At 36.6% G+C, this 15,905-nt stretch overlaps 1 protein-coding gene across 1 annotated transcript in view; it reads left to right on the top strand.

Annotated features, from left to right (window-relative positions):
• The first annotated feature begins 16 nt into the window (after window positions 1-16).
• POLDIP2 (DNA polymerase delta interacting protein 2) overlaps window positions 17-15,905 on the top strand; it is a 59,899-nt gene continuing 44,010 nt past the window's right edge. Inside the window, exon 1 of the mRNA XM_053706207.1 lies at window positions 17-211. Coding sequence (XP_053562182.1) covers window positions 60-211 — 152 coding nt within the window. The 5' untranslated portion in view covers window positions 17-59. The remainder of the gene's footprint in view (window positions 212-15,905) is intronic.

A 15,905-nucleotide genomic window follows, 5' to 3' on the forward strand; every position in this document is an offset into this window, starting at 1 on the left:
TACCGCACGTTGCCCTGTCTTGTACGCATGACGTCACACGTTCAACTTCAGACAGTACGATGGCGGCGTGTGCTGCACGGCGCTGCCTGTCGCTTTTGGGCCGGTACCGACATGGAGCTTCACTGAGTGTGCCATTCTCACCGTCCCGATCTGCTGCTTTAAAACATGTCTGTGGCTGCCGCTTCCAACAGGAAAGGAGACTGTCTTCCCGGTAACTGTTACAGCATAAGCCTAATAATAATAACAAATAGACGTGTGACCCTGTAACTGAGCACATCGGGGCTTCAGAAGGTTAGAAGCCTCGGTAACTAAAAATTTTACTTTTGGCTCCTTTATTAATATAGCTATTGGTGCAACCGTTATTACTTTCTAGTTAGAAGCTCTTTTGTACTTTTAGTAGACTAGTATGTTGTTGCTTGAAGTATGTACATTATATAATCGTTTGCATAACTGGCTTCTAAATGAAGATGAGGATGTTGTTGTTTTTATCCTTATAGTGACATTACTCTGTCTTAAAGCTAACTCAGATTCATAGTTTATTAGAAAGATGTGACAGCAAAGTTATGAAAACATTTTTGCCCTCGTAATAATATTTATAGACTAAAATACCATTTATTGTTGTTCATTGTTATCCAGGGTTGGATTAGTGATCCTGCGGTTTGAAATGAACCTGAGTCTTGTTTGCCTTTTGAGATCCAAGGTTGCCTTCTACAGCAGCTTTTCTCAGGCATTTCTGTAGCAAGGTACAAAATGATCTGAAAGGGTCAGTAAGGTCAAACGAAATATTAATTATTCAGATGGAGCCATCCACTTTTCAAGGAGCGTGCGCTTGTCTGTAGCTATTTGGCAGCAGTGTTTCCAACAATGTTTATTGCAATGTTCTGCTTAGTTGGCATTTCTGCTGCCATAAAGTGTATGTAGCATTCTAGGCAGACGTGCTTGCTACTGTATATTATTGCCATAATCATTGTTGCAAACACTGCTGCCAGATGGCTAAAGACACGTGCATGCTCCTGAGCTCACATAGGATTACTCTTTAATAGACAATACCAAGAGAACTAAGCAAAATTGATGCTAGAAATAAATTGACTTCTCATGTAATTTAGCACTTTAAATTGAGGAATTTCTAGTTCTCAGAACATGAAATACACCCTGCTGACTTCTCAATGCTAACTCTGCTACATATTTGTTTCTAGTTGGATTTACCAAATGAGTGAAAAACAAAGCATAATTTATACTTAATCTATAACAGTGACTGGGTCACAGGACTGGTAGGTATGTGCATTAAGATCCTTTGTGAGCATCCAAATACGGAAGTAAGCAGCCGCTCGTTCCCTTCGGATATTTTCGTAACGGGATTGATTCCTATAAAAGATCCCCACTCAGATCTGGATTCTCCTTTAATTTTGTCTGCATGCACCAAAATTGCCCAAAAGCTGATAAAACAGCTTCATAAATGGGGGGCCTTAGTGTTCATCCCCAATGCAGAACATGCAATGATCTGAGATGTCATCACAGAAAGAGCAGGACGCATGCAGGAACTGTTAGCGCTTTAACTTTGCAGTGCTGCTCCACATTAGACAGTTCTCTTCAAACAGAGCTGTGTTCTGACTGCACTGTGAAAGTTTTTTTTCCTTAAAGGGACAGTCTACACCAAAAAAATTCTTATTTAAAAAGATAGATAATCCCTTTATTACCCATTCCCCGTTTTTGCATAACCAACACAGTTATATTAATATACTTTTTACCTCTGTGATAACATTGTATCTAAGCATTTGCAGACAGCCTCCTTATCTAAGTGCCTTTGACAGACATGCAGTGTAGTCAATCAGTGAAGACTCCTAAATAACTTCACGGGAGTGAGCACAATGTTATCTAATATGACACATGTGAACTAGCACAGTCTAACTGTGAAAAACTTTCAAAATGCTCTGAGCTAGGAGGCGGTTTTCAACTGTTTTGTAATCAGTTTGAGCCTAGCTAGGTTTAGCTTTTCAAAAATACCACCAAGGGAACAAAGCAAATTTGATGATAAAAGTAAATTGGAAAGTTGTTTAAAATTGTATTCCCTATCTGAAGCATGAAAGTTTAGTTTTGACTTTACTGTCCCTTTAACACAGTGCATTCAAAGCCAAGTACTGTTTGTGAGCAGTCAAATATGCAGCAGTGCATTGATTGTTGACTGGCTTTCAATTTTTTTTTCAAACCACCCACCTAGCCATTCCCAGGCTGGACAGCTGTGATTTTTTTTTTTATTTAATATAAGACATTCGTATGAGCAATGCAACTTTTTTGTATCTACATTTTTATGTTAGACCAAGAGAAAAGGAAACAAATTTATTTAAGAGACATTTTACAATTTCCTTTTTTTTTGTCTGCACCTAATTTGCAATGCAATTTTCAACTACTGCACTGTATTATAACATTTTAAAAATGGCTTTATTCTCCAATTAACCAACACATTGTAATTAAACTGGTGGTTTAGTGTAACTGCCTAGTTTTTAAAATTTTCACTAAATAAATCTCATCGCAGAAAGTAAAAAAAAAAAAAATCTGCCTCTAGCGTGTTCATATAGTTCTACCTCTCTGCATTTGACTTCATTTTATACCCATCCTTTTCTGACTCCTTTAGCTGCAGCATGCTTAAAGGGACAGTGAAGTCATAATTAGCATGATTCTGATAGAACATACACTATTAAACAACTTTCCAATGTACTTCTATGGTATATGTTGTTGAAAAGCATACCTAGGTAGACTCATAGCTGTAAGCTATCTGCTTATTGGTGGCTGCACATATGTCTGTTTTTATTGGCTTACAAATGTGTTCAGCTAGCTCCCAATAGTGCATTGCTGCTCATTCAATACAGGATATCACAAGAATGAAGCAAAACTGATAATAGAAGTGAATTTAAATGTTGTTTAACATTGTATGATCTGTCTGAATCATGAAAGAAACATTTTAGGTTTCATGTCCTTTTTGTTAAAAGGACATCAAACAATACATTGATAAATGCCTGAAATAGCTATGCAGATATAATTTTAAAATTCTATTAGTTGTCTACATATTAACGTAACAAATGTAATGGGTAATAGTGCTCCTTACAGACTCTACTGTTCAGGGATGCATACAATATACGCTAACCTTTTCTTCTGTTTATCATTTCCTTTTGTCATTCCCTTGAACCCCCTTAGCATATAAACTTATGGACCCAGCTATTTTGTAGATCACCATCATGAGCTCTGATTTACAACTGTGCAACTCTTGGTAGGGCCCTCTACCAATTTGACTCCTATAAATATTCCCATGCATAGTATACCTATGTTTATAGTGCTGCAGAATCTGTTGGCGCTCTACAAATAACTTATAGTAATAATGGATGCCTCTATGTTGTAACCTATGTTTTTCAGGGTTTAAAAGATTAACTTTTTTCCTTTGCTGAGGCTAGTTAGGGACAGTTATAAATGAGTGGCCAACATAGCAATTTCAAAGTGTTCAACGTCCCTTTTCATTTGGCGAATTTCTTTCATGTAATGCACTTTATCATTTGATTATAATACATTTTACCTTGTGCATTTCATTGTAGCCTACTTTACACTATAATAGTTTACCAAGTCACTTTATCTTACATCTTTGACAGAGTACAATTTACTTGCCAAAGTTAAAGGGACAGTCAACACTAAAATTGTTTAAAAAGATAGGTAACGCTGTTTCTACCCTTTCCTCAGCTTTGCACAACCAACATTGATATATTAATATACTTTATACCATTTAAACCTCTGCATTTCTGCCTGTTTCTAAGCCACTACAGACAACCTCTTATCACATACTTTTTTTTATTAGCTTTTTACAACAGGAGATTGCTAGTTCATGTGGGCCATATAGATAAACATTGTGCTCACGCCCCTGGAGTTATTTAATAGTCAGCACAGCACTAATTGGCTAAATGCAAGTAAATAGATAATAAATAAAAAAGTCATGTAATCAGGGGGCTGTCAGAAGATGGTTAGATACAAGGTAATCACAGATGTAAAAAGTCTATTAAAGGGACACTGAACCCACATTTTTTCTTTTGTGATTTAGATAGAGTGCCATTTTAAGCAACTTTCTAATTTACTCCTATTATCAATTTTTCTTCGTTCTCTTGCTTTCTTTATTTGAAAAAGAAGGCATCTAAGCTAAGAAGCAAGGCAATTTTTGGTTCAGTACCCTGGACAGCACTTGTTTATTGGTAAGTGAATTTATCCACCAATCAGAAAGAACAACCCAGTTTGTTCACCAAAAATGGGCCGGGATCTAAAATTACATTCTTGCTTTTCAAATAAAGATACCAAGAGAATGAGTAAATTATAAAGTTGCTTAAAATTGCATGCTCTATCTGAATCACGAAAGAGAAAAAAATTGGGTTCAGTGTCCCTTTAATATAACTCTGTTGGTTATGCAAAACTGGGGAATGGGTAATAAAGGGATTGATCTATATTTTAAAACAGTAAACATTTTGGTGTAGAATGTCCCTTTAACTGTGGCAGTTTTTAGGACATTAGTTGTGACACATGTTGCCCTATATATTTCATGATGTGTAATGTACAAACGATTTACCATAGCTGTATCTATATTGGGGGGAATCTTTTATAAATAAAGGACAATCATTTGATTTGAGAAACTAGGTCTGACATTAAACACCCATTGGTTTTGTCTAAAATAAATTGAGTTGGTTTAGGCAATAGGTGGCTTTTTGAAAAAATAGATGACAGATTTTACTTCAGTTTCATAAAACTTAGAGGTCTGCAATCTCCCTTTTAAATTGCATTGATATTGCTACTTTTTTTTTTTTTTTTTAAAGGGACAGTCTACACCAGAATTTTTGTTTTAAAATTTAGATAATGCCTTTATTACGCATTCCCTAGTTTTGCATAACCAATAGTTATTTTAATACTTTTTACCTCTGTGGTTACCTTGTATCTAAGCCTCTGCAAACTGCCCCCTTTATTTCAGTTCTTTTGACACTTGCATTTTAGTCAATAAGTGCGGACTACTAGGTAACTGCACATGCATGAGCACAATTTTATCTATATAACACACATGAACTAACACCCTCTAGTTGTGAACTGTCAAAATTCATTCAGATAAGAAGCGGCCTTCAAGGTCTATGAACTTAGCATATGAGCCTATCTAGGTTTAGCTTTTTAACTAAGAATATCACAAGAACAAAGCAAAATTGATGATAAAAGTAAATTAGAAAGTTGTTTAAAATTGCATGCCCTATCTGAATCATGAATGGTGTTTTTTTGTTGGTTTTTTTTTTTTTTTTTTTTTAATGCACCCATACTTAAATTCTGATATTTCTATCCCTTTAAAGACTGAAGGGACAAAAACTTACTGCTTTTGCTGTAGTTGTTTATACAGTGGACCTCACATTGCTGAAGTTGTTGGACCTCACACCCCAACTCCAAACCCCCAAAAGCATTAGGGTCCATTGTTCTTCTGTGATGAGCAAGAGCTGTAAGCAATGCTTTACAAAAGATGGTAGTGAGCGTACATTCAGTTCTATAAATCTCTCTGAATGCTAAATGCTGTGTGTTATCCCCTCACTAATTAAAGTAGTCTACTCCAGAATTGTTATTATTTAAAAAGATAGATGATACTGTTTTATTACTATTTTTCCCAAGTTTTGCATAACCAATACTTTTTACCTCTGTGATTACCTTGTATCTAAACCTCTGCAGATTGCCCCCTTATTTCAGTTCTTTTGACACTTGCATTTTAGACAGTCAATGCCGACTCATAAATAACTCCACAGGAGTGAGCACAATGTGTGTGTATATGTGTGTGTATACACAGTATGTGTGTGTGTATATATATTCAAACATGAACTAGCACTATCTAGCTGTAAAAACTGTCAAAATGCACCAAGATAGAAGGCCTTCAAGAGCTTAGAAATTAGCTTAAAGGGATACTAAATCCAAATATTTTCCATTCATGATTCAGATAGAGCATGCAATTTTAAGCAACTTTCTAATTTACTCCTATTATCAATTTTTATTTGTTCTCCTGCTATCTTTATTTGAAAAGTAGGAAATATAAGGTTAGGAGCCGGGCCATTTTTGGTTCAGAACCTGGGTAGCGTTTGAGTTATTTAGATTAAATAAAATGAGGTAAATTAAATGTGTAAGTGTTCCATCGAGTGTTATATGTTATATACACACAAATACAAATATTCATAGAATCCACATCAGAAATACGCATGAAATACACATGTAGAATATGTACCAACGTATTAATAAAGTGCAATGTTAAAGTGTGAAAAAAATCCAAGACTTGATTAAATGAGAAGGAATCATACCATATTGTAAAAATGTGTACACGAAGAAAAAAATATATAAAAAACACAAAAATCGGAGATGTGGTAAATACTGTGAGACTTGCTGTGTCCAGGTGATCTCGCGAGTTTCCGCATTACTGAGGCGGCCTTCTCAGTAAATCCGAAACACGTTGCCCTAGCTGGTAAGCCACTTTCCAATATCGCAACAGGTAGTTTATATATGCTGCACTATTGTAATTTGATTCCATAGGAACCTCGAGATTTTACTCGGGACGGATTGGACACTAGACATTCACTATTGGATACACTGAGATCACCTGGACACAGCAAGTCTCACAGTATTTACCACATCTCTGATTTTTGTGTTTTTTATATATTTTTTATTTGTGTACATATTTTGTGGGGACATATTTTTCACAATATGGTATTATTCCTTCTCATTTAATAAAGTCTTGGAATTTTTCACACTTGTTCTTTGTATTTTATGCATATTTCTGATGTGGATTCTTTGAATATTTGTAGTGTATGTGTGTGTATATATATATATATATATATATATATATATATATATATATATATATATATATATATATATATACAGCCAAAAGAAAATGCACTCTCAGGACTTTCATAAACAGGTTACTGTAACAGAAATAAAAGTAACCTGTTTATGAAAGTCCTGAGAGTGCATTTTCTTTTGGCTGCATATCTTCTGCAAATTTGCACCCAGGCAGTTTTCCTTTGTGGGCGAGTTCTGGTGATTTATATATATATATATATATATATATATATATATATATATATATATATATATATATATATATATATATATATATATATATATATATATATATATATATATATATATATATATATATATATATATATATATATATATATATATATATATATATATATATATATATATATTGCAACTAATGATTATTTTCATAATCTATTAATCGGCCAATTTATTTTTTCGACTAATCTGATAAAAAGAGAATCAATAATAGTTTTCTATGTTTTAAATAAAATCCACATAATGAGTGTTACAAATATAAACTTCAGACTAAAACTTTACATTAACACAACTGTTTCTTCAATTTTTAAACAGCAGAGCACATAGTTTTATAATTAAACAAAAACAAAACCACAAACTGTTTGAAAAGAGGTAGAACTAGAAAGAGTTAGACTATCACTGTTAATTCTGTTATTCACTCTTTCAGAAACTTTGCATTGAAATGCAAAAATGTCAACATGTCCACATGCTTCTGGCTAAGGCTGGTTCTCTGTTTGCAGCTATATTTCCTGCAGCAGAGACGAGGCACTCAGATGGCGTTAAGGTTCTTGAGATGCATAAGTAGGGTTTTGCCAATTTCACCAAAGTGGGATATTTATCTTTGTTAGCTCTTCACCAATGCTAAGTGTTTTCTACCTTGGCAAGGGGCCTCTCAATAAAGTAACCATTGACTTCATTCCAACATAAAAAATATCTTGAATATCTATATGCAATGGTAAATAACCAGCTATAAGGTTAGGGGAAATATCTAGTCCGCTCTAAAAATAACGAATATATACTTATAAAGGTTATCTGGTACATATTATAACAATTTATTAAAAATATAAAAAAACAATAAAAAACAAAATAAGAAGCGCTAAGGACTGTATATCAAGAACAGGACAAAGCCATACACATTTATTTTTACAGTACATATAATCAGCAATAGCAAGCAGTACGCTAATAATTGTGCAAACAGATAATAGTGCACATCAATTTAAATAACTCCCATCAATCTAGGGGCTAAGTGTAAACAACAAGCTTGGCACTATATCATGAAAAGCATAGTTCCAAATCAACAAATTTAATATAAACAATCCAAATGATGACTATTATATCTGTGTTGTACATAAGCCTGGGGTAGTTGTAAACTTATACTGTCCTGAAAAAGTGAAAAGTAGACGTCTGTAGACGTCCTTAATTCTAAGGACATAACCATAAAACACAATACCATATGCAGGAGTTCATTGGAGTGAAGCAGCTGGTGTTGTGCACAGACCAACTAATTGATTAATCGATTATGAGATTCGTTGAAAACTATTTTCTTAATCGATTATTATAGATTATGACGATTAGTTGTTGCAGCATGTATGTGTGTGTGTATGTGTATGTGTGTGTATATATATATATATATATATAACACTCGATGGAACAATTGCATATTTAATTTACCTCATTTTATTTCATCTTGTTGTTCTGAACAATAGAGTTGCTGGACCTACATCGTCCATTGTTGAGCATATTGCTGTAGCAAAGCACTATAACTACCAGCCAATTAGAGGCTTGTTGTTCCTACAATTTGCAGCATTTAGCTTTCTTCATGTATTGCTAGAATTAAGAATATTTATCGCTGTTGATTTCATCACTGTTATTTTGTTGATACATGGATCCATGTTCAAACTGTATTTTTTTTTTTTTTTTTTTTTTTTTTTTTATTAAGGTTATTATAAATGGTACAGTCGAATGAAAATTCAGTTTCAAACATATAGGAAAATTACCAAACAATAAACATGTGAAAATTCACAGTAAGTACTGTTAATCGCCCCATTTAAAAGATATTAGATAACCTCAGGTTTTCAATTTGAAGAGTGTCCCCTTCACATATTGCATAGAGTCAAGAACAGTGATTTCCCTTCAAGAATATTAGAGGCCTCTCTTGGACCTCCCAGAAAACAATCCGAAACCTAGTAGGGAATTTTAGGGGAAACAAAGAAAATAACAAAACAACTGGCTTGTTAAATAGCATATATCAAATAGATTAGGTATATATTGAAACTCTAAATGGCAGTAGGGATCCCATATGTACATGTATTATGTGGAAACATACAGGGGCTATAGATCTACCTATACCCTACAGCCAGGTTCAGGTAATAATTGGGGGTAAAAATGGGAAAACTCAGGTACTTGCATATCTACTAGAAATTCAAAGACATTTGAAGATCAGACTTGAAATCAAACATGTCTAAAAGTGATGAGGTGTACAGCCCTAAGGTTTACCTGCTTAATTAAGCATAGATTAATAACTTTGTAGACTGTCATTAACAGAATCAGGCTATGTAACAAGGTTATGGCAGTATACAGGCAATATTTGGCAGTGTAAACCCCCCAAAGTTGATATAAGTCCTAAGAACTTGGGCAGCCAGAAACAGACTATTTTAACAGGCATAACAGTAATATGGCAGTTGATGTCAAAATATATGTCAGGAAAACAGGAGCAGCATCCACATTGAAAACAAATACGCAATGTGATGGGAAATTGTGGCGGTAATAAACAAAAACAAAGACCAAGTAGAGAAGGGTGAGCTGGATGTGATAGATATATGTAAGATATTGCTGCACATTAAATATTTTTACAGTTATGAAAATAGTCATGTAGTGATAGAAAACTATCTGGATGGTATGTGTCAGTTGGGAACAAACCAGACAAGTCCACATAGACGTTTGAAGTCCTGCAATGGTGTGCAGCGTTCTGCATACTTCTCTGACCCCAGAACATCTAGCTGCCGTATTAGGATGATAGCTACCCAGGGCAAAAGCTGGGCCAGTTAACTACAGAAGGAAAGAGCAGTTTTCAGATGAGTCAAAACCTGCACAGTTCGGTCATATTTTGTTCCGTGTGGACCCAAGGATATTGAGGTAACACTGGACTTCCCAAATGGTCTAACCTATGCCCACCTTCCACATACTGAACAGTCCCAGCAATTCGGCGTGTCTTACCACTATGGGAATGGAGGGTGGTTGTTGTGAGCACAATGTGGCGTCCATTTGCAGAGCCACCCAGTGAGGCGATCCTACAGCCCGGTCTCCATGCTGTAACTGAGCCAGGTAATACAGCCGCCTTGTAGAATATCGCTGCAGATGGCCCCCTTCCAACACAAGCCCATCTGCGGTAACTGAATAGGGAGACTGCCTTAGACTTCTCAGCTGCTGAGGTATTACAAAGGTGTTTCGCTTAAGGTGAGGTAGCTGGCGCGCCGCCGCGCGTACCTCCATCACAGCCCCTGGTGTATTTCCATTAAATGAAATCTTCCACTCGCACGGCTGTACCCCGCAACCATCGGTAAGTTCAGGGGTTAGTGCGGCTCGCATGTGGTGTGGTCTCTCTGCGCCTGAGGTATCGCTGCTCTGAAGCAGCGTAGTCGGCTGCGAGTCCGTTGTTGCTCCGTAAGCAGTTGGAGCTCGGGCCTGCTGATGGGCATCTCTAATTTGAAAAGGAGAATGTTCTCCAGATAAGGCTGTTGCGACCAGTATGTTCCCCTGTATAGCACAGTCCTGGGGATCTTGTGTTCCTTTAGGCAGATGGAAGGGTACTGGTTCCTCTGCAGCTTGTCTCAGTGTTTGCTGGCTCTCTTGTTCTATCCCGAAGGCCTCACACAGGTGTCGTTCGAGGGATAAAAAATGTTCATGTAGGAGCTGCAAAATCTCTGACTCTAAGCTGTGTATCATGCTTGAAGTATATCTTCAATCTGAATTAGACACGTTAGGTATGTGCAGCGGACTTTTGGCACTGCGCAACGACTGAGGCCCGTAGGAGCTCAGACGGGGGGGTTTAGTAGAGGCCGAAACCTCTCGGTAAGCTCCGGAAGATTAAGCTTGCAGAAATCTTGAGAATCTAGGTATGAAATTGAAGAGCAATCTCATCCGATTCAGAATATGGGTGTCACTAGCTTAGGTGGTAGCACAAGTAGGTGATATCACACAGATAAGCCTGGAAAGCTGGAGCAGCTGTAAATCTCACGACCTGTCATGGCCGCCGCCCGGAAGTCCCCCCTCAAACTGTATTTTTATGTGATTGTACATTTTAAATTATATTCTATTTTATAGTAAACTATATTTTATCGTAGTCGCCTTTTAGCCTCCTTGGATAGGCGCTTTATACACCCCCCCCCCCACACATTTTGTCTTCTCTTCAGGTTCGCTAGGGAATCGTTTTGTATAGAGCTAAAGGTGTTTTCTTCCTTAGCGCTTAGTCCTCCAGTTTTCCATATTCGCTTATTCAGTCTAGGGAAGCAATTAGAGCTGCAACAACTAATCGGCATAATCGATAATAATCTATAATGAAAATAGTTGTCAACGAATCTCATAATCGATTAGTTGGTTTACAATTAGTTGGTCTGTGCACAGCACCAGCTGCTTCACTCCGATGAGCTCCTGCACATGGTATTGTGTTTTATGGCTATGCCCTTAGCCTAAAGGACGTATGCAGACATTTTGCTTTTCACTTTTTCAGGACACTTTAATTTTCTTTTTAAGTTTACAACTACTCCTGTCTTATGTGCAACCCAGAAATTAAAAAAGGAGTCAATTTGTAATGTTTATATTAAATCAGGTGATTTGGGACTTTGCATTGCATAATACAGTGCTGAGCTTGTTATTTACACCTAGCCCTAGATTGATGGAATTTGTTTTATGAATTTGTCACTATTAACTGTTTGCACAATTTTTAGCGGATCACTTGCTATTGCTGATTATATGTACTCTATAGATACATGTGTAATTCTTTGTCCTGTTACTGATATATAGTCTTTAGCCCTTTTGCCTTTTTTTTTTTTTTTTTTTTTTTTTTTTTTTTTTTTTAAATTAATTGGAATATGTACCAAATTCAAACTCTAAGTAATTATCTGTTTTTTTAAGAGTGCACTAGATATTTTTTTCCCTAACCTTATAGCTGGTTGTTTTGCCATTGCATATAGATATTCAAGATATTTTTATGTCAGAATGAAAACCAGGCTTACTTTAAGAGGCACCTTGTATTGGTGGAGAGCTAACAAAGATAAATAGCCCACCTTGGTGAAATTGCTAAAAACCCTACTTATGCATCTCAGGCACCTCAACACCATCTGAGCGCCTCTTTGCTGCAGGCAAAATAGCTTGCAAAAGAGAGTCAGCCAGGAGCATGTGAACATGTTGACATTTTTGCATTTCAATGCAAAGTTTCTGAAAGAGTGAATAACAGAATGTTCTAAACAGTGATATTCTAGCTATTACTAGTTCTACCTCTTTTTAAACAGTTTGTGGTTTTGCTTAATTATAAAAATTAGTTCTGCTGCTTAAAAAATTGGACCAACAGTTGTGTTAATGTAAAGTTTTAGTCTGAAGTTTATATTTATAACACTCATATGGATTTTAATTTTAAATATAGGAAAAAATGTATTTATTTGTTATGCAATTAGTCGATTAATCGTCCGATTAATCGATTTATGAAAATAATCGTTAGTTGCAGCCCTAGAAGCAATTTATATTGTGCACAGGAAGGCATTATTTCTGTCTCTTGTACATACACAAACTTCTGTGCACACTTCTACCCAATCCATATGAATGGTATTCTGATTGGTTGGCAGGAGTCCCTTTAAAAGGACAGTCAACACCAGAATTTTTGTTGTTTTAAAAGATAATCCCTTAATTACCCATTCCCCAGTTTTGCATAACCAACACAGTTATAATTGTACACGGTTTACCTCTGTAATTACCTTGTATCTAAGCCTCAGCAGACTGCCCCCTTATTTCAATTCTTTTGACAGACTTGCAGTTTAGCCAATCAGAGCTGTCGCCATGGTAAATTCACGTGCATGAGCTCAATGTTATCTATATGAAACACATGAACTAATGCCCTCTAGTGGTGAAAAACTATCAAATGCGTTTAGATTAGAGGTGGCCTTCAAGGTCTAAGAAATTTAGCATATAAACCTCCTAGGTTTAGCTTTCAACTAAGAATACCAAGAGAACAAGGCAAAATTGGTGATAAAAGTAAATTGGAAAGTTGTTTAAAATTACATGCCCTATTTGAAACATGAACATTTTTTTGGACTTGATTGTCCCTTTTAAACCCCGCCATTAGGATGTTCCATACCGTCCTAATTGCACTGGGCTTTAGCGTTGTTAGGATGCCATGGAACAGCTATCCTGCAGCCATAGAAGCTGCATAAATGGGATCGCGGGCTGAAGGGTGCCCCTAGCGTCATGGGCACTCCCCCCTGTCCCGAGGACATAATTTAAATCACGCGATCGCATAAACAATTGCGTGATTTCAATTTTTACTTATTTGTTTACATCAGAACTTTATTCCAATGTAGACAAATAAGCCCAGACGGGAAGGGCTACATACAGGGGACCACAAACTGGATAAACACAGCTTGTATGTGATAGTATCATGTTTTTGTGAACATAAAATAGCCATTTTAATAATGTGTGAGCCTTGCAGTTGGTTGCAACATTTCCTGACAGCCAATTGGTAAATATTATTGTATGCTATACTCTTGTCTATGTATTTTATATGGGCTGTGGAGTTTTTATGTTTTATGTGCTAAATGCATTGGATTTTAACCTTTAAAGGGACAGTAAAGTCAAAATTAAACTTTCATGCCATTTTACACAACTTTCCAATTTACCAAAATGTATTGCTGCATTCTCATGGTATAATTTATTGAAGAGTACAACTAGGTAGGCTCATAAGAGCTCGGGAGTGTTCATGTGTCTTTAGTACTGTGTGGCAGCAGCATTTTGAAACATTATTTGTATCTTTGTTATACAATGAAAGATACTATGAGAACAAAACACATTTTATAACAAGTAAATTGGAAAGTTGTTTAAAATTGCACACTCGATCTGAATCATGAAAGTTTAATTTTGACTTTACTGTCCCTTTAAGTCTGAGTTATGTTTTGTTTTGCCTATACACAGGCTATCAGACTCAGTAAACACAGCTATTATCTATGTGACATTGCCTTGCGGTGACATAACAAGCCTGAAATATACATCTAGAGCAGCACAGCTTGGGGCACTGTTGGTATGCAGCCTGCTTGTAGTACTGTTCAGCTACCGCTGCTGGGATACGTAAAATGTTTAGCTAATTGTATAGTGTCACCATTTTATATGGAAAAGCAGCACTAAGTTAAGATGTATTTTATTTGTAAAAATAAAGTGATTTCATGTTATTCAGCAGCACAAGTGTTGGGACTATTCACTCTCCATTAGTTTTGCACATATTTAGTTTGCTGTTTACTAGTTCAATCCTTGAGTTTATATTGAGCTCATCTGGGCTCCTAAGTTTGATCTAACTTTTCCAAGCCCAAGTGTTCATTTCTTTCAGGGTAAAGTCCCTTTCATAAGCAGGTGTGGGAATGAGGAAGAGGAGGAGCAGTCCCCTCATGAATACTGTGCTGCTCGTTATTGTAAAACCTAAAGGGGCACACAAATGTAAACTTCTGGTTCAGATAGAGCATACAGGTTTTAAGAGACTTTTCAAATTTGCCTTTTTCTCTTGTATCCTTTGTCGGAAAGCATGCTTAAATAAGCACTCCTGGGAGCAAGCTGGTGATTGGTAGCTACACACGTAAACCTTTTTTTTCATTGGCCCTTTATGGGCCAGGTTACAAGTGATATTCACGCTCCACTGAGTAATACCAGCACATGCTAATGCACTCTAGTATTACTAGGAAGCATTGCGCTCACAAGAGCCCGCTTCCACTGGCTCCAATTGGAGCCTCATTCTGATGCTGTCAAAATTAGCTCTCCACTTGTATTCTGGCCCTCAATGTGTTAAGCTAGGTCCAGGCAGTGCACTACTACTCTGGAGCTTACTTTTAAAGGATATGAAACCCTAACGTTTTGTGGTTCAGACAGAGCATATCATTTAGAAAAAAAAAAAAAGTTTCCAATTCTTTTACCAAATTTGCTTCGTTGCCCTGATATTCTGTGTTGAAGAGATACAGAGGTAGGCACCTGGAGCATTACATGGCAGGGAATAGTGCTGCTATCCAGTGCTCTTAGTGCTAAACTGCTGCCATATAGTGCTCTAGAAATGGACTGACTCCTAAGCATACATTCTTGCTTTTCAACAAAAGATGCCAAGAGAACAAAGACAAAATGATAATAGAAGTAGATTAGAAAGTTGTTTAAAATCAGATGCTGTATCTCATTCATAAAATAAACATTTTGGATTTCATATAGGGCTGAAACAACTAATCAATAAAATTGATGATAATCGATAATGAAAATCGTTGTCAACGATTCTCATTATCAATTAGTTGGTGGTCGATTAGTTGGTTGTAAGAAATTCGTTCTGTATAGTCGCACCGTTGGTTTATAGGGTTGTCCCTTCTCTTCCCTCGCAATTCCGGGTGCTCTCCTGGCTACCACCACACTGAATAGTGTCAATATGCATATGTCTATCAGCCCCATGTTTTACACCTACCCCTGCTGCTCCCTCCTCTTTATAAGCATCTTGAGCGCCAACTGCTTCTTATACAAACGGACCAAATCATAATTCTGATCGCGACCAGTTGTCATGAGAGTCAGACGCTTGGGTGTGAACACACTGATGGCTGCAGCTGCCTGGAGTGGAGCTACTCCTACCTTCTGTCTCTTTACACTGACACCGCACTTGTGGCAATAATGAGCTCCGCAAGGCCAGGAACAGTATGTGGAAAAGTACTCGTACTGAAGCTGGTCCAGACCATTTACATGCTGTGTTCATGGTGAATTACCATGGGCTTGTTTCATGTGAGATTGCTGTGTGACAGTGGAAC

This window comes from Bombina bombina, chromosome 3 (genome assembly GCF_027579735.1).
Source record: "Bombina bombina isolate aBomBom1 chromosome 3, aBomBom1.pri, whole genome shotgun sequence".
Taxonomy (NCBI): domain Eukaryota; kingdom Metazoa; phylum Chordata; class Amphibia; order Anura; family Bombinatoridae; genus Bombina; species Bombina bombina.